The sequence below is a fragment of the Cnephaeus nilssonii genome (genome assembly GCF_951640355.1).
Source record: "Cnephaeus nilssonii genome assembly, chromosome: 13".
In the NCBI taxonomy this organism is placed as follows: domain Eukaryota; kingdom Metazoa; phylum Chordata; class Mammalia; order Chiroptera; family Vespertilionidae; genus Cnephaeus; species Cnephaeus nilssonii.
The window spans coordinates 1,715,989-1,739,900 of NC_137084.1; the positions used below are offsets into that span (position 1 = coordinate 1,715,989).

Here is a 23,912-nt window from a genome sequence, read left to right on the forward strand (position 1 = left end):
CGGGGCTGCTCCCTGGGTCCCGCCCACGCAGGGGCGCCGGCAGAGGCCGCGGGGTCGGCCAGGGTGCAGTGGCCACGCCGGCCGCGAGGGGGCGCCGGAGCCCGTGTGCTCCGGGCCGGGGGCGGAGCGCGCCGGGCGGACGCACTGCTGCAGCGGGGCGCACGGCAGGCGGGGAGGCGAGCGCGGCGGCGGCGGAGCGCGGTGAGTGCCCCGGCCGCCCCTGGACGGAGCCCACTCCGGTGCGGCCCGGCTGCGGGGGCGAGGGGCGCCGAAGTCGGCCGGGGAGGTGACCGCTGCTGGGACCGGGCGGCCGTGGGGGACCCCGGGCGGCGATGCTCGGATCCCTGCCGCCGGGTGTGGGAGGCCGTGCTCGGCCCCGAGCGGTGACGGGCGCGCTCCCCGCGCACACGTGTCCCTGCGGGGTGGTTGCCTGGGGCCGGAGCCCCGAGGCCAGGCCGGGGGCGGTCACCCGTGGGAATACGCCGGACGTGTGTGGACACGTGCGTGGCTGGAGTCGCCATCGCCTAGCGGGGACAGCCCGGCTCTGGCTCCAGGCCCGGTTCGGACCTGTCCAACAGGACCGGGAGCTGAGCCGGCCCCTGAGCGGATCCCGCGGCCCCCACCCACGCCGCCTCTGTCCGCGGGGTGGCGCCGCTCTCGCCGGCCGAACGGAAAGCGCCTCCCCTGGGTCGGGGGACGGGGCAGGTGGGATGGGGACGGGGGGCCAGTTCCAGGCGCCGACCCTCAGCCCCATCGCCTGTCAGGGGCGTGGGGGGGTCAGCGGCGTCATTTGTGGGCGTTTTCCCGGGGCGCCTGCGAGCGGCGCATGGCCCGGGGCCGCCCTGAGCTGCCCGCCTGGCTGTGGGCAGAGGGGCGGACCGTCAGGGCTGGGGCTGCCCAGTTTCTATGGCAACATGGGGTCCAGGGCAGGGCCGTCCACGGGGTGAGGACAGAAAAGGGGGGTTCAGGGTCAGAGGGTCCCTCTCCAGTTCTCCCCAGACAGAGCCCGCTCACGCACTGCTGTCCGAGTGTGGTGGTGGGTGGGGGACCCCAGGGCTGTCTTCTTGGGCTTGGGGTCCCTGGCTTCTGGGCCTGCCTCTCCCCCCCTTAGACAGTCCGTCTGGATTGCGGGATCCCCATCACCTAGGCGCCCTAACCCCAGGTAGGAGGTGGGGCCAGGTGATGCCCCGGAGGCAGGGTTCCCTCAGTCCTCAGAGGGCGGTGCTAGGCCTGGGCCCTGGGGTGCGGCCCCTGCCCCCTGGGTCCGGGGGCAGGAAAGAGCTGGCTGTGACCAATGTACCTGGAGGGGGGAGGGGGAGGGAGGGGTCAGGTTGAAGTTCAGAGGGCAGACTCTTCGTGTGCTGGGCCCAGAGAAGCAGGTCCAGGCAGAGGCCCTGGGGTGTGAGCTGGCGCTGGGGGAGGGCGGACTCGGCGGGGCAGAGGGCTCTGGGATGCCCGTTATCGTGGCCTCTGGACCTGCCGGGTCAGCAGGCCCGTGGGTGGCAGCCAGTGGCCCCTGAGACCCAGCCACTCCCGCCCGGCCTTTCTGGTGGACAGGAGCGTCTCCCCGTGCCCAGGGCCGGTCTCCCTGACCCGCACCTTCCCCAGTGGACACACGGTCCCACAGCCCATCTCCACCCCACGGCTCCCGGTCCCCGTAGAGGCCCCCGGGGGCCTGAGCACAGAGCCCCGTCCTCAGGGAGCAGAACCCACCGGGCAGCGGGCGCAGTGGCCAGGGCTGGGCTGGCATCCCTGGGGGCCGGGGGCCTGGCTTGACCTGGTCAGCCGGGGTCAGACCCACCGCCCTGCGGGCCGAGGCTGCCCGAGGCGCTGTCACACCCCCTCTCCTCCCTCCGCTGCCGCCACCGCGGGAGCCTCACCCCGAAGTGAAAGAGAAAGTCCCCCCCCCCGCCCCTCCCCGCCTGGAGACCAATCCCCGCCCCGGCACCTCCCTCGCCGCTAGGGCTCCGCGGCCGCGGCCGTGGCCTCAGAGGAGAGCCTGCACCTCGGTGAGCTGAGCGGGCGGCGGAGGCGGGGGCGGGACGGCGGGGCGGAGGGCCTGCGGGTGGGCAGGCAGCCTGACCTGGGAAAGGAGGTGAAGGTCACCAGCCCTCGGAGGGACCCGGGGTGAGCCAGCTGGCGGCGGCGGCTCTGTGGGTGACAGCTCAGGCATTGGCTGTGCCCCCAGGGGAGGCCGGGCTGGCGCTGGCTCGGAGTCCTGCCCCTCGGGAGGGGGGCCCCATTGCCCCCACGGGAGAGCGGAGGTGGGGAGGTCAGCCATCCACCTCCCAGCTGCCCCCCCTTCCCCCCCCCCCGGCCGATGGGTTCTGGGGTGTGTGTGTGGGGGGGGGGATGAAATTCCTGGGAGGGTGGAGAGGAGGGTGGGGGCAGGGCTGGGCGTGGGTGAGGATGGTGCTTCCCCAGAGGGAGGAGGTCTGAGGGTCCGGCATGGGGGTCCTGGGGGAGACTCCGACCCCTTTCTCTGCTCACGGATGGAGCTGAGGGGGGGGGGAGCCGCAGCCCAGTCCTGGGTGGAGGGGGCTGACCCGGCTGGAAACTGTCCCCTTCCTTCCAGCCCCTGCCGCTGCCGCCCCCCCACCCGGGCGCTGGCCCTTTAAAGACGGCGCTCTGTGCGCACGTGAGCGCGAACGTGAGGAGGTGCCGGCAGGACACGCGGTGGGGGGCCTGGAGGGGAGTCTGCATGCCCGGCACCTCCCCCAGTGCCGCACCCCAGGACGCGTCGGTGCCCCAGCCTGGGTGGTGGGGAGGCGCCCGGTGCCCCTCGTGAGGCGTCGGGGGGGGGTGCCTGGTGGCCCGCCCCACCCGCCGATTCCAGCCCCCTCTTCCTTCCAGGCCAGAAGGGGGTTTGAGATTCCCAGCCGGTGGCCGTCGGTCCCACCTGCCACTCCTCCGTCCTCACCCCGGACTCCGCCTCCACCTCCACCTCCACCTCCACCCCCACCTGGGTGCCGCCGGTTAAATGGCTGATAAGCAGATCAGGTGGGGACGCTCCTGCCGCCAACGGGCCCCGCCCTCCCCTGCCCCCTGACCCCTGCCCTCCCCCTGCCCCCTGCCCCAGGAGGCCGCAGGGCCTGACACCCCCTCTCCCACAGTCTCCCAGCCAAGCTCATCAATGGCGGCATCGCCGGGCTGATCGGGGTCACCTGCGTGTTCCCCATCGACCTGGCCAAGACGCGGCTGCAGAACCAGCAGAATGGCCAGCGCATGTACACCAGCATGTGAGTGCGGGGGGGGGGCGGGGCGGACTCCTGAGCTCCACTCCTGGGGCCCCCACCCTGTGTAACCAAAGGGGAGGCTGAAGAGAGGACAGGCCTGGGGGTGCTGCTACCTGCGCGGGCTGGAGCCATCGCTGCGCCCAGCTCACCCGTCCCTTGGCTGCAGGTCTGACTGCCTCATCAAGACCATCCGCTCCGAGGGCTACTTCGGCATGTACCGCGGTGAGGCTCTGGGTGGGGAGGGGGTGGGAGGGAGGGGGGGGCAGGCAGCAGGCCTGGGCTGTGTGCGTGTGGACTGTCCCTGCACGGGGGCCATCCGCTGGCCCTGGTGCTGGAGTCCGGGGCGTTGGATGACAGGTGGGACCTGGAGAGGGGCAATTCTCAGCATCCACCCTCCCTGTCACTCCACCCCCACTCACTGCCAGCGCCTGGCATGGCAGGACACGTGTTTCTACCACTGGCTACAGCCTCCTTCCTGCCACCTTTTAAAATATATATATATTTTTATTGATTTCAAAGAGGAAGGGGGAGAGAGACATCAGTGATGAGAGAATCATGGATCGGCTGCCTCCTGCACGCTCCACACGGGATCGAGCCTGCATCCTGGGCACGTGCCCTGACCAGAATCAAACTGTGATGCTCAGCCACTGAGCCACGCCAGTTGGGCATCCCCTGCCTTCTGAGAGCGGCAGGGCCCTGTCTGCTGGGAAACAGGGCGGTGGGGGGGGGGGGCGGGGGGGGAAGTCCTGCAAAGCCGCTTAGACAGTCCCCAAGCCTGGATCTCCCAGGGCTGTGCAGCCCTGACGCTGACGGCAGGAGGGCTTGCCACCGGCCCGGCTCCAGCCCACGGGCGAGACTCAGGCTCGTCCAGGCGTGCCCTCTCACCCAGTGCCCTCGCCAGAGGGAGCCCCCTCTGTCCCCCAGGAGGTGTTCCTCAGGGCGCCCACCTGGCCGGAGCGGGAGGGTGACTTGGGGGAGAGCGAGCAGAGTGCCGGGAGGAGGCAGCACTGCCCTGTCCCTGCCTGGTCCCCGCCCTGCTTGGCACCAATGTGGGTGAGAGGGCAGGAGGCGGCGGCCAAGGATTGACTGGGGTAGGGCTCAGCCAACTGGGAAGCGAGTGCTGGCTGAGAGCCTCCCCACCATGATGTGCCCACAGGAGCCGCCGTGAACTTGACCCTTGTCACCCCCGAGAAGGCTATTAAGCTGGCAGCCAACGACTTCTTCCGACATCACCTCTCCAAGGACGGGTGAGGGGGGCCGTGCCTCCGGGCCAAGGACAGGCGTGCCCTCCCGCTGCCCCCACCTTGGCGTGCGGGGCCTCCTCTCCCTGCCGCGCTCCTCCTCCTCCTGTGTCCCGTCCTCCTCGTCCTTGTCCTCCCCCCCCCCCCCCGCACTGGGAGGAGTGAGCAGGCGCTGTCTGCAGCTCCAGCCCCCGTGGTCCTTGGCCCTGGGCCACGGCCTGCGCCCCCATAGCTGGGATTTGTGGGCGATGACCAGCTTTCCTCTGTCCCCAGAGGGTGGGCTGAAAGGGTAACCCCTTGGGGCCCTCGAGACCCCCAGCTCCTCCATCTGTCGCTGCTCGAGAAGGGCCCCGCCTCCCTTCCCGGTTCCTGCCGCGGGGCCATCTGTTTGCCGGGCTCGGTGCCCGCGCCGGAGGGCCTGGAGGGGTGTGTGAGGCTGAGGGGTGCTGTGCCCCCACAGGGCTGCGTCTGCCTCCACTACTCCCGTCCCCCTTCACACCCAGGCGCAGGGGCGGCTGCCTGGGCAGCAGGGCCTCCGACTCTGTCCGTGACCGCCCCCCCCCCCGCCCCCCGCCCTGCAGGCAGAAGCTGACGCTGCTGAGGGAGATGCTGGCCGGCTGTGGGGCCGGCACCTGCCAGGTCATCGTGACCACCCCCATGGAGATGCTCAAGATCCAGCTCCAGGACGCCGGCCGCATCGGTGGGTGGCTGGGGCAGGGGACCCAGCCCCGGGGGGGGGGGGGGCAGCCGCCTGGCCGGTCCCTGCCCGCGCCTTGAGGGAGAGCCAGCTGTTGTCCCTTCCTCTTCCTCCCCAGCCGCCCAGAAGAAGATCCTGGCTGCCCAGGCCCAGCTCTCCACACAGGGGGGCACTCAGCCCACAGTGGAGGCCCCCGCCGCCCCCCGGCCCACGGCCACCCAGCTCACCCGGGACCTGCTCCAGAGCCGCGGCATTGCCGGCCTCTACAAGGGACTGGGGGCCACGCTGCTCAGGTGGGGAGGGCGGGGAGGGCGGGAGGAGGGGGAGGGTAGAGGGAGGTGGGCCACCCCGCACCTCCAGTCACCGCCACCCCCCCCCCCCGCAGGGACGTCCCCTTCTCCATCGTCTACTTCCCCCTCTTTGCCAACCTGAACCAGCTGGGCCAGTCCGCCTCCGAGGACAAGTCCCCCTTCTACGTGTCCTTCCTGGCCGGCTGTGTGGCTGGGAGCACGGCCGCCGTGGCTGTCAACCCTTGTGACGGTCAGTAGGGGCCCTGGGCCTCCCTCCGGCTGGGGGTGGGGGTGGGGGTGGGGGTGGGGGTGGGGGTCCGGGGGTGAGCGGCCCCCTGACCTGTGCCTCCCTGCAGTGGTGAAGACTCGCCTGCAGTCGCTCCAGCGCGGGGTCAATGAAGACACCTATTCCGGGTTCCTGGACTGCGCCAGGTAGGTGAGGCCCCTCGGCGGGGGGTGCAGGGGAGGCTGGCCCCGGCTCTGACCCCCGCTTCTCCACAGGAAGATCTTGCGGAACGAGGGTCCCTCCGCCTTTCTGAAGGGGGCCTACTGCCGCGCCCTGGTCATCGCCCCACTGTTTGGCATTGCTCAGGTGGTCTACTTCCTGGGCATCGGGGAGACCCTGCTGGGGCTGCTGCAGAACCCCCAGCCCTGAGCCTGGCCCCCCCACACCCGCAGGACTAGAGTGGGCCTGGGGCTGGGCGGCGCGCCCAGGACCAAGCCGGGGAACGTCTCCGCCCCTCCCCGTGTGGATGGGGTAGGAGGAGGGGTGCAGGGCCCACACACACGGCCTGGGGGGTCCTGCCTGACACCCACTGGGATCAATGAGTTATTTATGTAGAAATCACAGACATCGTCACATTCCCGGAGCCAGCCCTGCCCCAGCTCCACCCTGGCCTGGGCACCCCCAGGGACAGAGCTGGTCTCTGAGCTGGGGGCTCCCAGGTGAGGGCTGGGCAGGGTGGACCCTCCCCTCCAGGCTACCGGCCCGTCCCCGAGGCGCAGCCCCTCGTCCCCAAAGGGGAGGCTGCACAAACCTATTTATTAACTTGCCGAGCACAAGTGGCTCTGTCCAGCCCTCTGTCCGTCCATCGGTCCAGCCTCCCCACTGCTGCTCTCACCCCGGCCAGCCTTGCAGGAGAATCGGGGTCTCCTGTCCCCCATTTTGAGCCAGGAATTCCAGGCAGGCGGGGGGTTCACACTGAGTCCTGACTCCCAGGGAAACCCCACCCCTGACTGTGGGACCCAACCATCCTCCTGGTGGGCCCCTCTGCCCCACCCCGACTGGGGGCCCAGAGTGCGTGAGAAGTCTGTGTGCGCATGGGAGAGCCGCTGCCCTTCCCACATGGCCAGGCAGTGTGTGCGTGCATGCACGTGTGTGTGTGTGCATGCACGCACGTGTGCGTGTGTGTGCTGTGTAAACCTGTGCCCCCGCTGACCCTGTCCAGAAGTTTCTCCAGCCCAGCCCCTCTCGCTGCACCTGCAGCTGACCCCTCTTTGAGACCTGCGCCCGGGTCTGACCTTGGCCAGTGGGAAGGGCAAGCATGACCAGTATGGAGCCAGGGGCCCCTGCTCTGTTTGCAGGGGCGGGGCCACGAGCTGCCCTCCAGGCCGCCCTGCTCTCTGGGCCCGTCCGCCCGCTGTCCAGACCCATCCCCGTTGTGAATGGAGGCAGGCGCCCGCCCTGCCACCCCTGCCGGGTGATCGTGCTGGTGCTGTGTCCCCCGCCACCCAGGCCCCTCTGAGGAGGCCCCTTCCCAGCGACACTACCTGGGGCCGAGGCCTGGCCCCCAGTTCACGGTTGTACCCATCACATCTGTTGTACCTTGGAAGCTGCTGCTGCTGCTGACAGATTTATATTTTTTTTCTTTTGAGGAGTTTCAAGAAGTGACTTTTTGTGTCTTGTCATGTAAGAAGATAAATAAATATTCTAAGTAGATGCCTCCTCTCTGAGTCTCTGTTAGGGGCTGGGGGGGAGCCCCCTCATAACTGGCTCGGGTCCCGTGCAGGCCGGGGTCCCCCTGGCCACTCACTGACGGGCACGTTGGCCTGACTCCCGGCTGTCTGGGTTGGGGTGCGGGGAGGCCAGCCTGAGTCCCTCGCAGCCTGACCCTAACCCGCTCTTGGGATTAACAACAGCCAGACCAGGCGGTGTGGCTCAGTGGTTGGGCGTCCACCTATGATCAGGGTGGATTGGTTGGGGCACGTGTGCGCTGGATCCCAGCGTGGGGCGTGCAGGAGGCAGCCAATAGTAATTCTCTCTCATCATTGCTGTTCCCCCCCCCCTCTCCCTCTCTGAAATCAATAAAAATATATTTTGGGGGAAAACGGAGCGGGGGTGGGGCCCCCGAGTGCCCGGTGGTCAGGGGCGTCCGCCGCGGAAGGCAGCGGGGCGGAGCCTGAGCGGATGAGGCCCCGCCCCCTGCATGCGCAGGAGCACTGCATTGTGGGAAACTCCCGGTCCTCTCAGCCGCAGCTGCTGCTCGCCCGGCCGAGGCCCCGCGTAGAGCAGCCAGCGCCGAGGTGGGAGCGCCGGGAGCCGCAGGGTAAGGTGGCGGGGCCCCGCGGCACCGGGCCGGGCGGGGGGCGATGGGGGCGCTCAGGTTGAGGCGGTTCCCTGCCCTGAAGGTCATCCCTCTCCCGGCACAGGAGCCCCGGGGAGGGGGAGCGGGAGGGGCAGCCGGGTGACGTCAGTGTGAGCTCAGAGTAAGCGAGGGCAGTGGGGCCAGCAGACCACCTGCCCTCCGCACACTTGACTCCCAGCTGCTGGGTGCGCCCCCAGAACGGCGGGGCCGGCGGGGTGAGGGCTCTGCGGCCTCTCCCTGGGACACCCCCATCACGCTGTGACCTTCAGGCGACCTTCCATGTGGTTCGTGTCCCTGGCCCCCTCCCGGGGCTGGGGGGGGTGGTTCGCATCCTCCCAGGGGAGCGGCGGACAGACAGGGTCAAGGTCTGCAGGGAGGGACGGCCGAGGCCCAGGGGCCAGGCACCCAGCCCCCTCCCCCTGCCCTGGGCATTCAGGGTGGGGCCAGCCTTTGTCACAGCCCAGACCCCCCCTCCGCCTGGCCCCACTGCTGAGGCTGAGTGACAGGGTGTGTGCCCTCCCTAGGCCAACCCGGGGACGCCCTCTGCCCCCGCCCCCCGAGGCAGGGGCAGCCGGTGGCTCAGGAAGGACACCCTGCCCTTGAGCTGGAGCAGGTGAGGCCGTGCCGGGTGGGCGCAGGGCAGGGGGCCGTCACTGCCCTCCTGGCTTCGGCCTCCTGGGGACGCCGCAGGGTTTGCATCCCGGTCCTGTGGCCTCGGCCACGCCCACCCTGCCGGCCCAGAGAGCCCAGTTCCAGGTTCTCACCCTGCCCTGCCCCTCCGCCTGGACCCGTCCCTCTGAGAAGGGCACATGGTCGGTGCTGCCCAAACCCATCCTGGCTGCTGCCCACCCCCCCTGGCCACACACCCTCTCGGGGCTGGTGGCTCTCGCTCCCTGCCAGGGCCTCCCCACCCTGGGCCAGCGTCCTGGCCACGGCTTGAGTGCAGGGAAGACCATTTTACAGACAAGGAGACCTGGTCTCCGCGCCCCCCCCCCCCTTCGGGGCCCAGAGCCCTGCCTGTGCGGGGGGGCGGGGGGGGTTTCTCAGGGTGTGGCCGGGGACAGGTGGGGGCTGGGCCCTGGAAGAGGATTCTGAGCTGGGGCTTTCGGGGTTCCAGAGGACTGAGCGGTGTCTCTATGGGGCCAAGGCGGTGGGGACTGGACAGGATGGGGCGTCCTTGTGTCTCCCCCCTCCAGGCCCACGTAATGCCCAAGGGTGAGCTGTCCTGAGCCGCTGTGGTCCCGCCACCTGCCCGTCCGCACCCCCACGGCATCATGGAGTCCAGAGGGAAGGCGGCCAGCAGCCCCAAGCCCGATGCCAAGGGGCCCCCGGCCGGGGCGGAGGTCAGAGGCCCCCCGGCGGCGGACGGGAAAGCCGCCTCGGCCAAGCCTGGGAAGAAGGAGGCCCAAGCGGAGAAGCAGGAGCCGCCGGTGGCCCCTGCCCCACCGCCTGCCAAGAAGACGCCGGCCAAAGCGGACCCCGCCCTTCTCCACAACCACAGCAACCTGAAGCCGGCCGCCCCGGCCCCCGCCGCCCCCAGCGGCCCCGACGCGGCCCCTGAGCCCAAGGGCCCTGGCGACGGGGCCGAGGAGGACCAGGTCCCCAGTGGGGGCCGGGGAGGCCAAGGCCCCTGCCCCTTCGAGAACTTGACCCCCCTGCTGCTGGCTGGGGGCGCGGCTATGGCAGCCGTAGCCCTGATTCTCGGTGTGGTCTTCCTGGCCCGGAAGAAATGACCTGCTGCCCAGGCGGGGCCCAGCGCCCTGTGCAGACCGCGGGATGTGCATGCGACCTCACATAGCTGTCTACCCATAGCCCATAGGCAACATATACACACACGCCCCGACACGGGGAGACACGGACCGGCTGCCCGGGCAGTGGGGCCCCGCCCCCTTAGCTGGTCCCTAGCGTGTCCCCCTCCCCACCCCCCAGGCAGGGACCCGGCTCCTGGGCCTGAGCAGCGCAGGGTGGAGCTGTGGCCTCGGGCAGAGGGCTCAGGCCAGGGCACCTGGGGCGGTGGGTGGGGTGGACCCTGAGCGGGCCAGCTTGTCCCAAGGGGCCCCGTGGTCCTAGGGGCTTCCTGACGAGCCCCAGGCAGGAGGGAGCCCTGAGGCTGACGGGTCCAGGCTGGGCCCTGACCTGGGCCGGCCACGCGGGGACATTAAAGGTGTGGCTGTTTCACCTTCCCCTCTTCTGCTCTTTGCTTGCAGCCGGCGGGGTGGGGGTCTGGCGGGCTGAGCCACTCCAGGGGCTGACCCGAGGCTTCGTGCCGCCTCTGCCTGCTGCCCACGCCCGAGCTGGGGAGACGGTGCAAGGCCTGTCTCCGGGGGGGCCACCTCACTTCTGCCCTGAGCCCTCTCCCCATCCTGTGGCAACTGTCTGGGGGGCAGCTGGGGGCGGGCAGGGGGGTATCAAGGACCTGCCCCACAGCTATGTCTGCCGAGCCCCCAAAGATGCCCCTGGAGAGGGCCCCTCTTGCCTTACCCAGCGTCCTTTGAGTCGAACAAGCGTATAAATGCAATAACAGGTAGAGTAGAACCACATGGTGGGTGACCATCACCATGCCCACTGCCCCCTGTGCCCGCAGGGGACCGTGCCGGGCAGCCCCTCGGTAGCCCATGGAGTCCCGGCGTGGCCCACAGCACGGTGGCTAGCGGGCGGGCTCTGGAGGGCGGCGGTGGGCACCGTGGGACCCTGACGTGCCCGTCCCTGGCCAGCCGGCCGCTGGAACGCTGGGCCTGAATGGAGGCTGAGTCTACAATAAACTTGTCTCACGGCTGGGCTGGCGTCCTCACCTGCATGAGGCTGGGAGAGTCGGGGTCCCCTGCCCCGGCAGGTAAGGGTCACACCCACACCACCTGCCCTCCCCTGCCACCGCCCTGCCCTTGATCCTGGTTGGCTCTGCTCACAGCCGTTCCGGGGCCTGCCCCACCGCCAGGCCTCCTGCTGCCCTGGCCACACTGCGCAGGGCGGCACGGGGACCTGGGGTGGGGGAGGGGGACCTTGTGCCGCAGGTTGACCTCCAGCCAGGAGGGCCCTTTTTCTACATACACCCCCTCTTTGCAGTGAGCTCCCCATCCCCGGGAGGGCACAGGGGAGACTGCGGGGTGGGGGTTCCCTTCTCTCTTCACCTCCCACCCACAGCTCCCGGTGCCCACCTGGCCAGGCCCGCCCGGGACCCCAGCTGCAGGCGCTGGCTGGCTGGGCAGGGGCTGGGGAGCAAGGCCCGCTGGGCGGAGGAGGGGTGCTGTGGGCTCTGCCTTCTCTGAGGTGACGTGACGGGCACATCTCCCCTCCTGGTCCTCCCTGGGCCCGCCGCCCGCGTGGCAGACCCTGTCGAGCGCCCGCATCTCAGGCCCCGACACGGTCCTTGTGAGCATCCAAACAGACCAGGCGCCTGGCCCAGGCCCGCCCCACGGGCTGCCTCCTGCTGACCGCGCTGGGCTCCCCGCTCTGCTATCCTGGACATTGCCCCACATCGCCCGTCCCCTAGGTTCCTGCCCCCCGCCCCCTCCCCCCACCCGGCACCAGGGGCCACTCCGCCAGGCCGGAGTCCTTGCCAGCCGCCTGCAGGCCAGCCCCCTCTCCCGTTCTCTATTCTGTGACTGGAACCTTCAAAACAACCAACCAACTCACCCTCCTGACACTTTGGGGGCCGGGAGGGAGGAGGCCTGGGAGGGAGGAGGCCGGGAGGGAGGAGGCCGGGAGGGCGCCCAGGCGGCGGGAGGCTGGGCTCTGGGTCTGGTCTGGCCGGTCCTTGGACGCTGTGACGCTGCACCCGCGAGGCGCCTCCTGGTTAGGGGTTCCCTGTGAGGGTGTGGACGTTGTTTCCATTTTTTGCGCCTTTAGACACAGCAGCAGCGGAAACCCTTGGGCTGCCCTTTGTGCCTGGTGCCTCCGTGGTGCGCGCTGTGCCGGCTTTAAATAGTAAAATACACAGAACGCAGCACCTGCGGTTTATTTCAGCCTCTAAGTGCACAGCTCGGGGCAGGGAGCGCACTCACATCATCCTGCGCCCGCCCGCCAGCACCTCCAGGACTCTCTCTCCTAAATGCATTTGTACTGAGGGCCGGGAGGCAGGGAGAGGGAGACAATCACCAGTGATGAGAGAGAAGCCTGGATCGGCTGCCTCCTTGCGCGCCCCCCACTGGGTGTGGGGACCAAGCCTGCAGCCCAGGCACGCGCTCTGACCGGGGATCGAACCCTGATCTCATGGTTCACAGGTCGACGCTCAACCCCTGAGCCACGCCGGCTGGGGCTCCAGGACTCTCTTCATTTTACCAAACTGACCCTCTCCCCCCAAACGCCCCGCCCCTGCCACGCCCCGCCCTGCTTTCTGCCGCGGTGGCTCTGACCCTTCAGGACCTCACGTGGGATCACGCGGACCGGCCCTCCGTGGCGGCTCTGTGCACGCGCACGCCCTCAGGGTTGCTCCGCGTCGCAGCAGGTGAGGGTTCGCTCCCCTTCTGAGGCTGCGCAGCCCCGGGTGGGGGTGGCCGCACTGTGTCCACCTCCGTCCACGGACACTCGCCGCCCCACCTTCCCACACGTGACTGTGCTGCTGCGGCCACGGCACGCGTGTCCCCTCAGGACCCTGCTCCACGTGTCACCCTGCCGGTGGGACTGGGTGACAGAATGTGCCTGACGCCGCCCGTCTCCTGCCCGGGGATCAGCCCCGCGACACCTGCCGGGCGCGGGGACGGCCGCGCTCTCCGGCTTCTCCTTCCCGCCGCCTGACGCCCCTGTTCCCCGGGCTCGGTTCGGGCCTTTGGGTTTTGCTGCGGTTTGTGCATTTTCTGGGTGGAACGGCCCCCTCGCCCTCACCGCTGGGTTTCTCGAGGTGCTTTGCACAGGCAGCCTTCGTCACATTGCCCATGCCGGCGCTCCTCGGCTGGCTCGGCCCTCGCTCTGTGTCCCGAGAGCAGAAAGGCTGACGTCGAGTCACCATCGCGTTTGTCACCTGCGTCCCGGGCCGCGCCAGCTCCTGGGGGTTGGCGCGAGGGCGTCGCCCTCGTTCTCGTCACGTTCTTGGCATTTGCTGGCGCGGAGCGTGCAGCCCACTGGGGCGCCCGGTGGGTGTGAGGAGGAGGCTGGGGAGCGGGGCTGTCTCCTGCATCAGCCGCGCTGAGGGTGCCGCCTCAGGGAGCCGGCCGCCCCAGGGGCCACGCTGCCGCGCCTGGAGCTGTGACATCGTGTCTTAAGGCCCCGTTCGCTTCCTTCTAATTTCCCACACGCAGTCCCTGGCGGCTCCTCCGGAGAGGTAGAACCCCAGAGCTGAGACGGGCCTTTTGCGGGCTCTGACGCTCGCTCGGCTGGGGACCGAGCCCGAAACCCGGGCACGTGCCCTGACCGGGAGTCACACCAGCGACCTCTTGGTTCCTGGGCCAGCGCTCAGCCACCGAGCGGCACCGGCCGGCACCACAGAACTACTCTTAGGGTCTGAACAAAAGACCAGGCACCAAAGGACTCGGGCGTGAAAAGTGCACACGACCCCCAGGGCCGTCTGGGGAACGGGAGCTCAGGGGCGGCAGCGCCCCCAGGGCTCCAGGTGGACCCCCGAGACCCCGTCCCAGCCTTTGCATTCTGAGCACCAGCACCTCCGGACCCGTCGTGCCACGGGTGGGCGCCATAGGGCACAGGTGTCCTGAGCAGGGAGGAAAGGGCACACGGGTAGGGGCCACTTTCTGTTTCCTCTCTAGCGCCCCTCCCACCCCCAAGAGTGTGCAGCTCCTTTGGGGACCCACCCATGAATGCATTCGTGGTATGTCTGGGGTAGGGCTGGCCGATGCCTCGAGAACCCAGCTCCCCCAGATCTGGGCACGGGCTGGGGTGGTTTCAGAACCTCTCTTCCTGCATCGGGGGATGGGAGGGGGTGACTCCCCACTGCGGACCCTCACCCTGGCTGCCGGGCCTGAGCACTCCGACTCCCGGGCCTTCAGCCGGCCCTCACCCCACCACTCGGCCCCCCGACCTCGCACCTGCTCCCAGGGCCGGGCCGATAGAGGCTCCCTGTCTCGCAGTGACCGGCCGTGGCACAGGTGTGTTCCCGAAAGGAGGGTGTCACCAAGGAAGGGAGCAGGAGGCCCGGCAGCCCCCAGAAGCCACACGGGACCGAGCCTTCACCGCTTGCCCACCTGGAGCTGTGGCACGCCTAAACACGCCAACCTGGACGGGGTCACGTGCGGAGACACAGACCGAAGGTGATGCCCACACAGGGGGCCTGGACTCGGCGTCTGCTCCCCCTGCTCAGGCGCGTGAGCCCGGCAGGCACCCTGCCGCCCCAGGTGCACAGAAGGCGCACGCCGCGAGCACAGGGCCACTCACACACTGGCCTCCGTGGCGCCGCCGCCGCCTGGCTTCCTCCTCCACCCGCTTCCTTAGAGACAGAAAGGACTTGATGTAACGAGTCCCGTGGCGGGAAGAGGCCGGCTCGGCTCCTGGAGCCGCAGAGCTTCCCCACCACGAGCACCTGCACCTGCGGCTCAGCCAGCTCAGGGCCTGGGGCGGCGCAGGTGGGGCTGGGCCAGCAGGGGGCCCCGTGGTCTCCCTCCAGCTCCTGGGTCTGACCCCATGGACTTGCATGGTGGGGAGGGGACCCCTTCTTAGACCCAGAGAGCTCTGGACTGACCTCAGGCCTGCTGGTCTCCATCTAACCTCCTGCACCCCCCCAACACAGTACCACGTCCCACGCCTGCGGGAGGGTCCTGAGGAGGTGGCGCAAGGTGCTGCTGACTGCCCGAGGCTGCAGGGCACTGGGCGGGGCAGAGGGCAGAGCCAGTGTTGTGGAGGCAGGGAGTGTCCAGGGGGGGACCTTGGCCTGGACTTGAGCAGTTCCCACTTGTGACAAAGGGTTGCCTAGTCAGCAGAGGCTGGCAGGACCTTAGGGCACCCTGCTGTCTCCCCTGCACACTGGCAGCGGGAGGTCCTGTAGGGGGACCGAGGGGGCCCAGGGGCAGGGCCACTCTCTCTTTTAAAAAAAATATATTTTTATTGATTTCAGAGAGGAAGAGAGAAGTAGAGAGGTAGAAATGATGAAGAGAGAAAATCATTGATCGGCTGCCTCCTGCACGCCCCTTACTGGGGATCGAGCCTGCAACCCGGGCATGTGCCCTGGCAAGGAATGGAACCTCGACCTCCCGTTCATAGGTTGATGCTCAACCCCTGAGCCACCCTCTTAACCCCAGCTTGGGCCCAAGCCCTCCACGGGCCTCCCTTCTCTCCAGCCAGGCCTTAAAGAGCACCCGCCATGCACTGAAGGCCCATGTGTCCACCCCACCCGACTGCCCCTGGACAGTCTGTGATAAAACTGCCTCAAATGCAACGTGGCCCGACAGCACTTGGACTTTCCTCACCTAACAGCACCCCATCTCAGGCAGTGACACCCCACCTTCCAGGGGCAGAGACGTGGTTACTCTGTCTTCCCCAACGATCCCACTGGGGCAGAACCCACCACCGGGCCCCACCTGCAGACCCTCCCTGGTTATGAACCCTCTGCTTGGAGCTCCAAGCCTTGGCCTCCTCCGACGGGCTCCCCCACCGCCTCTCTCTCCGCTCCTCGCTGCCCCGCACCGCCCTCCCCACCCTCTGAACGAGCTGCGCGGGCTCCTTCCGTGACCCCACGGCCCCGCCCCGCCCCAGGACAGGAGCCCCGCTGGGCCGGCGCTCAGCCCCGCACCCAGGGCTGCCCGGCTCTCGGGGATCGCGAGTTCAATGCCCGATCCACAGGGAGGGACCTCGGCCGGGGCAGGCGTCTTCTCTCCCGGTTCTGACGCTCCCGGGCTGGCGGGCAGTGCCCGTTGCCTGAGAAAGCGCGAGGGAAGAGAGAGAAACCAGGCCGCGCAGGGGTCCGACCCTCGGGACTTCCTCCCGGCCCTGCCGCCAAGCTCGGGGCTCCGCGCGGGGCCTCAGGGGCCGCCGGGAAGGACGCGGGACCCGGCGAAGCGGGGCGGGGGCGGGGCGGGAGGACGGCGCATGCGCCCAGAGCCGCTCCAGGCCCCGCCCCCAGGCCGCGGCGGCACGTGACCAGCGCGTCCCCGGCCAGGTGCGCGCGCAGGCTGGGCCCGCGCACGCGCAGTCCGCGCTGACTGCGGTGGAGACCATGGCGTCCGAGCGGCTCCCGAACCGGCCCGCCTGCCTGCTCGTGGCCAGCGGCGCCGCCGAGGGTGAGGCTTGCGCGGAGGGAGGGCGGCGGGTGCCGGGGGGACGGCGCGGGAGGGCGAGGCAAACACACCGGCCGCGTCCAACGCGCCTGAGGCTGGAGGCCCGCCCACCCGAGCGGCTCAGCCTGAACGTGTGTTGGGGGCCCAGCAGGGAGGCGTCCCTGGCCTGCTCGGGGGTGGGGCAGTGGGTGTCCCCGGACGTGGGCTCCGACAGGCCTGGGGGTCGGACAGCCATGGCCTTGGGAGCGTGGGCCTTCCTGACAGGTGGTCACGAGCCTGCGCTGCTCGATGCCCACGCTGCCCGCCGCCCGGCGCACACCTGGGAGGATGCCGGCTGGAGCGGGACTGCCCCGGGGGGCGGGGAGGGAGAGGTGCAGGGACTGAGGACCCCCGGCCCTGCCAGGCCTCAAGCTACCAGGAGAGACCGTGGGGCTCATGGGGCCCCGTGTTGCCAGCCTCTTACTCGGGGCGTGGGGTGCAGGGGCCGGCAGGAAGAAGTGAGCAGACTCGGGCCCCTGGTGCTCTGAGCACTTCCCAGGGCCTCCTGTGTGTCCCCTGTCACAGAGGGAAGTGGTGAGCCCACGGCCACCGGGGAGCAGGTGGAGGACCAGGGTTGGGACCGGGGGTCTGTGTGGAGCCTGGTCCGCTCAACTTGTGTAGCTGCTCCAGTGGGCCAGGGAGCGAGGACCGCGGGTCACGGGGTCACAGTGTGCCTAGAATGGGGGCAGGAGCCAGGGTCCTACCCCCACCCCCATGGGGAGTTCAAGGGTCGGAGGAGCCATTGAAAGGGGTTCAGCCCTGGGGAGACAGGCTGGAGTGGGATAAGGGGGAGGGGTCGCAGCAGCTTGGCTGTGCCAGGAGGAGGGGATGTTGAGAACATGGGGTGGGGCACAGCTCTGAAAGGACCAGTGGGCCCTGCCTAGTCCCCTCAGGGGTCCTGGGGTGAAGTAGGTGGGGGTCGGAGGTAGAGGTGGGAGAGCAAGGGTTTGAGGAACTGGGAAGGCGGGGTGGGGGGGAGGGGAGGGCGGGCGATTTGGAAAGACTGTTTTTGCTCAATGTATGGACTTCCTGCAGTGAACATGTACTAACTCATAAGCGCGAATAAAGATGAACGTGAGGTTAGGGATTGGGTCCCAGGATTAAAATAAAGGCGGAAGGATGCGGGTCAAGCCCATTTAGAGGTGGATGTCCCTGGGGGGGCCGCAGCCCCTCGCAGCCAGGAGCCTTCCAGACTGAGCGTGGGCAGAAGAGGGCGGGGAGCCCACTGGCATTCAGGGGCTCCCGTGAGGAAAGGGCTGAGCAGTGTCCTGGCCCTGGAGGAGGGGGGAATGCACCCACCTTCCTGTGACAGGAGCCATAGCCCACCTCGTGGGCAGGAGCCTTGCTCTCTGCCGCCCTCCCTGGCTCAGCCTGGAGGAGTGGGGGCTCAGCTGCTCCCTCCCCGGCTAACTGAGGGGTAAACCAGGCCCTGCTGGTTTCATGAGCAGGTGAGCTGAGTGTAAGGGACCCACTCACTTAGGTGTGCCTTCTGGAAAGGCCTCTGGGGCCAGACTGGGGGGAGGGCGCAGGGAGGGAGATGGGGGCCTGGTGGGCCCTGGGATGAGGCCGGGGAGGGGCTGCCCCTCGGGTGGTCCTGGGGCCGGGAGAAGCCCTGGGGCGGCCGGGCAGGAGGGCTGCCGGGCCCAGCCCTCACCCGCGTGTCCCTGCAGGAGTGTCAGCCCAGTCCTTCCTCCACTGCTTCACGCTGGCCAGCGCTGCCTTCAACCTGCAGGTGGCCACGCCTGGGGTAAGTCCAGCCCTTTCTTTCTGGGGGGCCGGGCGATGAGGGGGAGTGCTGTCGCTGGGAACAGTGGTGAGCCGAGGCTGCTGTGACCCGAGGGATCGGGCGTCTGCTCGCGAGAGAAAGGATGGCGCAGACCGTCCAGCAGGAGGGAGTGCAGCCCTCTGACGCCGGGGCCCAGGTCACAGCAGTGATGTGCTAAGGGTTTCCCGTGTCGCCCTGAGGGGGTGGGACATTTGCTGCCGCTTTATAGGCAACTGAGGACCAGTGTGGGCGGGTGGGCTGACGTGGAGCTGGGGTGTGTGGAGCTCTGGTGAGAGGGCTGGGCTGTGGGTACCTTCGTCCCTGAGGGCTGCCATTGGTCCGGGCTCCCTTCCGTGTTTCTGAGCACCCCTGTGAGCCAGCGGGGGTGTCCTGCGCTGACCTTTGGCCTCGGGGCTCCGCAGGGGAAGACCATGGACTTTGTGGACGTGAGTGAGAGCAATGCACGCTGGGTGCAGGACTTCCGCCTCAAGGCCTATGCCAGCCCCGCCAAGCTCGAGTCCATCGACGGTGAGGGCCCAGACCTTGGAGGGTCGGGCGTGTGGGGTTTCAGGGGGCTTGTGGCCCCACAGCGCTCCCTCACTCTAGCCCTGGAGCTCCCGGGGCTTGCTGCCAGGCGCGGTGACTGTCTGTGGCCGCCCCCTCCTGTGTCTTGGGCCCAGAGTCCCAGCTGCCTCTGCAGGGAGAGGTGGCGGGCACGTGGAGATGGGAGGCAGGAATGGCCCATGGGCGGGGGGAGCCTTAGCCGGTGCAGGGACAGGACAAAGGATGGTGTCTTGCGGCAGGAGCAAGAGGACTGACTGGCCTGTGGTCTCCCCAGGTGCCCGGTACCATGCCCTCCTGATTCCCAGCTGTCCCGGGGCCCTGGCCGACCTGGCCAACAGCGGGTCTCTGGCCCGAATCCTGCAGCACTTCCACTCCGAGAGCAGTAGGTGACCCCTGGCCTGGGGGTGGATGGGGGGGGGGGGCCTCCACAAACAGGGAGGGGAGGCAGGATGGTGCCTGTGCGGGGGGGTGGGCACGGCAGCCGTGGATTGCAGGGTTCAGGTCTTGGGGCTGGAAATGTCAGGTCACTTCAGATGTAGAGCCCCGTGATCTGGCCAGTGAGGGTCAAGTTGACTCAGCTGTCCCACACACGAGGGTGGGCACTCCCAACCCTGCCCTTTGGCCAGCACCCCTGTGGGCCCTCTGCCTGGCCCCCTCGGGCTGGGGGCTGGGCCCCCTCGGCCCCTCCGGGGGGGGGGAGGGCAGGATGCTGGCTTTGTTCCTGGTGGGAAAGCACCGGGTCCGGGCTGGGGCCGAGGCCAGCAGGGCCGGGAGAAAGGCCGCTTGGAGACCTGGCCTGCCGCCCTGGTCTGCCTTGGGCTCCGTGCGCCTGTCTGCTCGCTAGGGGCCAGCCGACAAAATCCCAGGCTCCACACAGAGTCCTTTGTCGGTGAGAACGGGCCTCCTGTCCCCAGCACCAAGCCCGGGACAGGCAGCGATTGTTCCCGGCCACCTCAGCCGTGGGAACGCACTTGTGCCAGGCGGCCTCTGGGTGGCAGGCCCGGAGCCAAGGCGGGCGCTGGGCAGGGCGGGGGCACTGCCTGGAGGCCCTGAGAGTTGGGAGGAGGGCGGCGCCTTCCCACTGCAGTCAGGAGGGGCGTTCCGGGTGGGCTGCCCCTCGTGCAGCAGTGACAGCGGTGACGGCGGTGCCATCGGAGGGCGAGTGGGGCCTGGAGGGTGCGGGCCGTTCGCTCTGAGGGCCGGGGCAGTGCGTGCCGCTGGGTTGGCACATAGACCTGCTCGCCCTCGCGACGCCTCCTTGTACTTGTTTCTCAGCCACCGGGACTTGAGATTTGAGCCGGAAGCAGCAGCTCGCCATGTTGCCCGGGGCGGGGGCAGCGGCCTCCAGGAGGTCCGCTGTGGGGGTGGGGTGTTGGGAGAGGGCCAGGCCCCGGCACCCAGGACCTCACCCGCCCTGCCCCTGCTTTCAGAGCCCATCTGCGCGGTTGGCCACGGGGTCGCCGCCCTGTGCTGCGCCACCAACGAGGACCGGTCCTGGGTGTTCCAAGGCTACAGCGTGACCGGGGTGAGTGCAGCAGGGCCGGGCCTGGTCAGGCCCGAAGCACAGGACGGCGGGGACCCTGTGGGGCCCATGGTCACCTCTGGCCGGTGACAGCCGCTTGTCCACACGGCACCAGGCTGGCCGTTGTCCGTTGTCTGCTGACATCCTGGAGGCCTGTTCAGGCCGTGGGTGAGGACAGAGACCCTGCCTCGCCTGACCCTCGCAGCCCGGTTTGCTTTGCTGGCTGTGGGTGTGGGGAAGAGCGGGGTGGGGTTGAACTTGCTTTGGCCTGACCAGGAGGCAGGGCTCCATGTGGGTGGAGGGGCTGGCTCCGGCTCAGCATTCACAGGGGAAGGGAGCAGGCCTGGGAGGTGCTGGGCCGATCTAGGCGGGAGGGTCCGTGTGGCGAGGACCGAGGCCTGGCTGCTGGAGGCTGGACACAGCTGGCCTGGTCCCAGGTCCAGGTCCAGGTGAGGACCGGACAGGAGAGGAGCCTGGACAACTCAGAGCTCCTGTGGCCCCGGCCCCCACCCCACAGGCCACGTGGCTCTGTTCCACCTCCAGGCCTTGCACTCACTGCAGGGCCCAGCTCCTGCTGCCTCCCAGGTGCCTCGATGCCGGGGGAGGGTGTGTCACCCCGGAAGCCCACAGCAGGAGGGCCGCACTAGGGTTCAGTCTTGGAGCAGTGCTGTGCCCCCGCCCCACGTGGAGGCAGGGCCCTGCCTGCGTTGGACCTGCCTGAGCCCGGGTGGCCTTCCCGCAGCCCTCCGTCTACGAGCTCGTCAGGGCCCCCGGCTTTGCCCGCCTGCCCCTCATCGTGGAGGACTTCGTGAAGGACGCCGGCGCCAGCTTCAGTGGTGAGCTGGGCGGCGCTGCAGGCGACGGGGGCGGGGGGACCTCACTGGCCAGGCCAGCCTCCTGGGGCTGAGCACCCAGCCGACCTCGGTGGCCGGCGGCTCTGAAACCCCGCAGGCTGACCTGGAGCTCAGCCCCAGGAGGGGGGGTGGGCCGGGCCTGGGCAGTGCCTGAGGCCTGTGCCCTCGGGTCTCCTGCAGCCAGCGAGCCTGACGCGGTGCACGTGGTGCTGGACCGTCACCTCGTCACGGGCCAGAACGCGGGTTCCACTGTGTTCGCCGTGCAGAACCTGCTCTTCCTCTGCGGCAGCCGGTGAGGGGCGCGGGCGATGGGCGGGCTGCTGGGCCACGGTCCCTGTGATGGCTGCTGCTGGCGCCCGAGCCTTGACCTGGTATCTGTCCCACAGGAAGTGACGCGGTCCCCACTGCCAGCCTGCCTGCCAGTGGATGCCACCACCTCCGAGGGCCCAGTCCCCAGAGGCAGCGGGACTGCGGCCTCCAGGGCCGAGCCTCTGACAGCTCCTGAGGCCGACTTCACCCGACCGGGCCTGTGGGACTGCGGGGCCTCCAGGAGTCAGCCGAGGGGTGTCGGGTCTTGCGGGGTGCGAGGCCAAGGTGCTGCATGGCACCAGGTGGGGCTCGGGTTCCATGTGGAGCAGTCCGCAGGGAGTTGGTACCCAGAGAACCAGCTGGAGCGTTGCAGGGTGGGGTCGTGGCCCCTCTGGTCTTCCTGCACCAGCACTGGGTGTCTCCCTCTGTCCCTGGCGCCCAGGTCGGGGAGCAGAGGCCGACCCCCCTGGGAGCCAGGATGACCAGCTGGCCCAGCAGTGACAGGCAGGGGTCCCGGAGTCGGTACCCGTGTGGGGAGGGCCGTGCCCAGGCGGTCTGCTGTCCCCCAGCCCTGCGGGTGCTGCTGAGGGGGGAGGGGCCAGCTGGCTGGAGCTTGGTCAGCACTTTTGACTTGGGTCAAAGGTGAAGGGGAATTAATCTTGTGGTCACAGCTCCAGGCCCCCAGATTTGCCCCGATTTTAACCTTTGCCTTGTGTGTGGGTTCAGGGTGGTGGTGACCCCATGTCAGGCCGGGGTGGACCTCAGGGCAGACGGCAGCGGCACTGCATCTGCATCCCTGACATTGAAGCACTGTTGACCTTTGACCTCCAAACACAGCCCGGGGCTCCTGTGGCAGCGCTGCACATCCCCCGTCCTGCGGCTGCTCCGCGGGGTCAGGGGGGACACAGCAAGCAGGAGCTCCGCTTAGGAGGCCCTGGACAGGCCTCTGCTGGGGACGCCGGGCGGCTGTCCGGCTGCTCCCTCCCAGCGCAGCCCGACAGCCTGACCATCCTCAGGCTTCCCAGGGTGCCTGGCTGGGCTGTGGGGTCCCCTCTGGAGCCAGGCTTGCTGCATTCCCAGCCCCTGGGAACAAGCAGGGCAGCCCCCAGGCCCGGCGCTTCCTCCCGGCCCCTGGACCAGCTCACTCGGCACTCCTGTCGGCATTTCCCGGGAGGCGAATTGGCCTGGCCGTCAGCCCCATGTGCCCAGGTGCCACCACATGTGGCCCAGGTGGTGGGTGGCTGTCTGCACAAACCCTGACAGACCCACCTCAAGGGCATTGTCTGTATTACCCATGAAACTGACCATTCCTGCTGAGGTTTCTGACCGGCCGTCTACTCTGCTCGGGTCGAGGCTCTGCTCCCTGCAGCTCAGTCCTGAGTGAGGGGTGGGAGGAACCAGAAAGCCCTGGGAGGGCAGGGGCGGGTTGGAGCCTGGTTTCCCCTGCCCGTGCCTCTGGGATTCCCCCACACGCCCAGGACATCTGCAGCAGCGCTCAGGAATGAATGGACAGACTGGCCCCGTGAATGGCATCTTGTTAAAGGGCAGCGTTATCGCCATGTGGTGGGACATTTGCCGTGAAAGAATGAAGTCCTGCCCGGCCGGGGTGGCTCAGTGGGTTCAATTCCCGGTTGGAGCACATGCAGGGTGGTGGGCTCAATCCCGTGTGGGGTGTGCGGGAGGCAGCCGATCAATGATTCTGTCATCAGTGATGTTTCCGTCTCTCCCTTCCTCTATGAAACCAATAAAAACATTAAAAAACACACAAAGAATGAAGTCCTGACGACACCCTACATGGCGGACCGTGAGAACACGCTAGTGAAAGAGACGGCCGTGCGGTCCTCATTTGTGCGGAACATCCTGAAGCTCCCGTGGCTCGGATGTGGTGGGAATGGGGCACATGGACATGCTCTTTTGGGGGGGCTTCTGAGCTGAATGCTGATTGTCACACCCCAAGTACTAAAGCCGTCCTGTCAGGCGTCCATGCAGACCCCAGAGCTGGCAGGCACCCAGGAGAGGGGGGGTCCAGGTGGGGGCAATGCCCCTGCCCCCCACTGCTGGACACCCACCCAGCAGGCCCCCTTAGCACCGGGACGGCTGAGCTTGTCCAGGACAGGCCGGGCACTCAGGACAGCACGGCCCCCAGTGGGGCCTGTGCCTGGGCCCCCTGAGAACTGCGGCCACGGGCCCTGCTGCTTTGGAGCCCCTGGGGACTCGGCCTCTTCGCCTCAGTGGCCTGTCCGGGGTCCCTGTGGAAGGCTGTGGGGAAAAGGTGGCCTGTCGGGTTCCCAAGGAGAAAGCCAGCCCAAGGGGCGAGGGCAGGCGGCTCCCTGCTGACCCTTTGGTGTAGCCAGGGCTGTGTCTCCGCGGTCAGTCCGACACCTTTCTGCCCACACCGACGTGGACGGGCCAGACGGGAGACGCCCCTTAACCTCTGCCTGGGCACGGGCTCCCGGACAGTCCTCGCCCAGCCCTCGCCCTGCCTGGCTCCCCTCCAGGAACAGAGGCTGGTCCTTCCTCCTCCCTCCACCCATCTCCGCCCCAGGCCCCTCCCGGTACAGCACTTGGTGCCCAAAGTCCAAACAGCGCCCCAGTGTGTTCTCAGAGCTGCACCACCCCCTCCAGGTTTAGGGACGCATCCAGGACACGCCGGG

General features: G+C 68.7%; 3 protein-coding genes across 6 annotated transcripts; all 3 read left to right on the top strand.

Annotated features, from left to right (window-relative positions):
* The first annotated feature begins 2,072 nt into the window (after window positions 1-2,072).
* Window positions 2,073-7,362, top strand: SLC25A22 (solute carrier family 25 member 22). The gene is made up of 10 exons (XM_079788513.1): window positions 2,073-2,658; window positions 2,854-3,000; window positions 3,114-3,239; window positions 3,403-3,458; window positions 4,393-4,483; window positions 5,059-5,177; window positions 5,293-5,467; window positions 5,560-5,714; window positions 5,821-5,896; window positions 5,966-7,362. The coding sequence occupies exons 2-10, from the start codon at window positions 2,981-2,983 to the stop codon at window positions 6,117-6,119; spliced, it is 972 nt and encodes a 323-aa protein (XP_079644639.1). The 5' UTR covers window positions 2,073-2,658; window positions 2,854-2,980; the 3' UTR covers window positions 6,120-7,362.
* Window positions 7,363-7,913: 551 nt separating this feature from the next.
* Window positions 7,914-9,892, top strand: CEND1 (cell cycle exit and neuronal differentiation 1). Its single transcript, XM_079787004.1, has 2 exons — window positions 7,914-8,010; window positions 9,246-9,892. The coding sequence occupies exon 2, from the start codon at window positions 9,324-9,326 to the stop codon at window positions 9,780-9,782; it is 459 nt and encodes a 152-aa protein (XP_079643130.1). The 5' UTR covers window positions 7,914-8,010; window positions 9,246-9,323; the 3' UTR covers window positions 9,783-9,892.
* A 6,206-nt stretch (window positions 9,893-16,098) lies between these two features.
* Window positions 16,099-23,901, top strand: GATD1 (glutamine amidotransferase class 1 domain containing 1; the record flags this gene model as incomplete). Of its 4 annotated transcripts, XM_079787481.1 has the most annotated exons (8): window positions 16,099-16,208; window positions 17,915-17,991; window positions 18,432-18,537; window positions 18,848-18,955; window positions 20,004-20,098; window positions 20,838-20,931; window positions 21,130-21,241; window positions 21,336-23,890. In XM_079787481.1, exons 1-8 carry the CDS (start codon window positions 16,145-16,147, stop codon window positions 21,340-21,342), a joined length of 663 nt encoding a protein of 220 aa, XP_079643607.1. In that variant the 5' UTR covers window positions 16,099-16,144. The 4 variants fall into 4 exon arrangements, with proteins under 4 accessions (XP_079643607.1, XP_079643609.1, XP_079643608.1 ...); XM_079787483.1 differs by lacking the exon at window positions 18,848-18,955 and having other exon boundaries at window positions 21,336-23,901; XM_079787482.1 differs by lacking the exon at window positions 21,336-23,890 and having other exon boundaries at window positions 21,130-21,245.
* Between the last annotated feature and the right edge of the window lie 11 nt (window positions 23,902-23,912).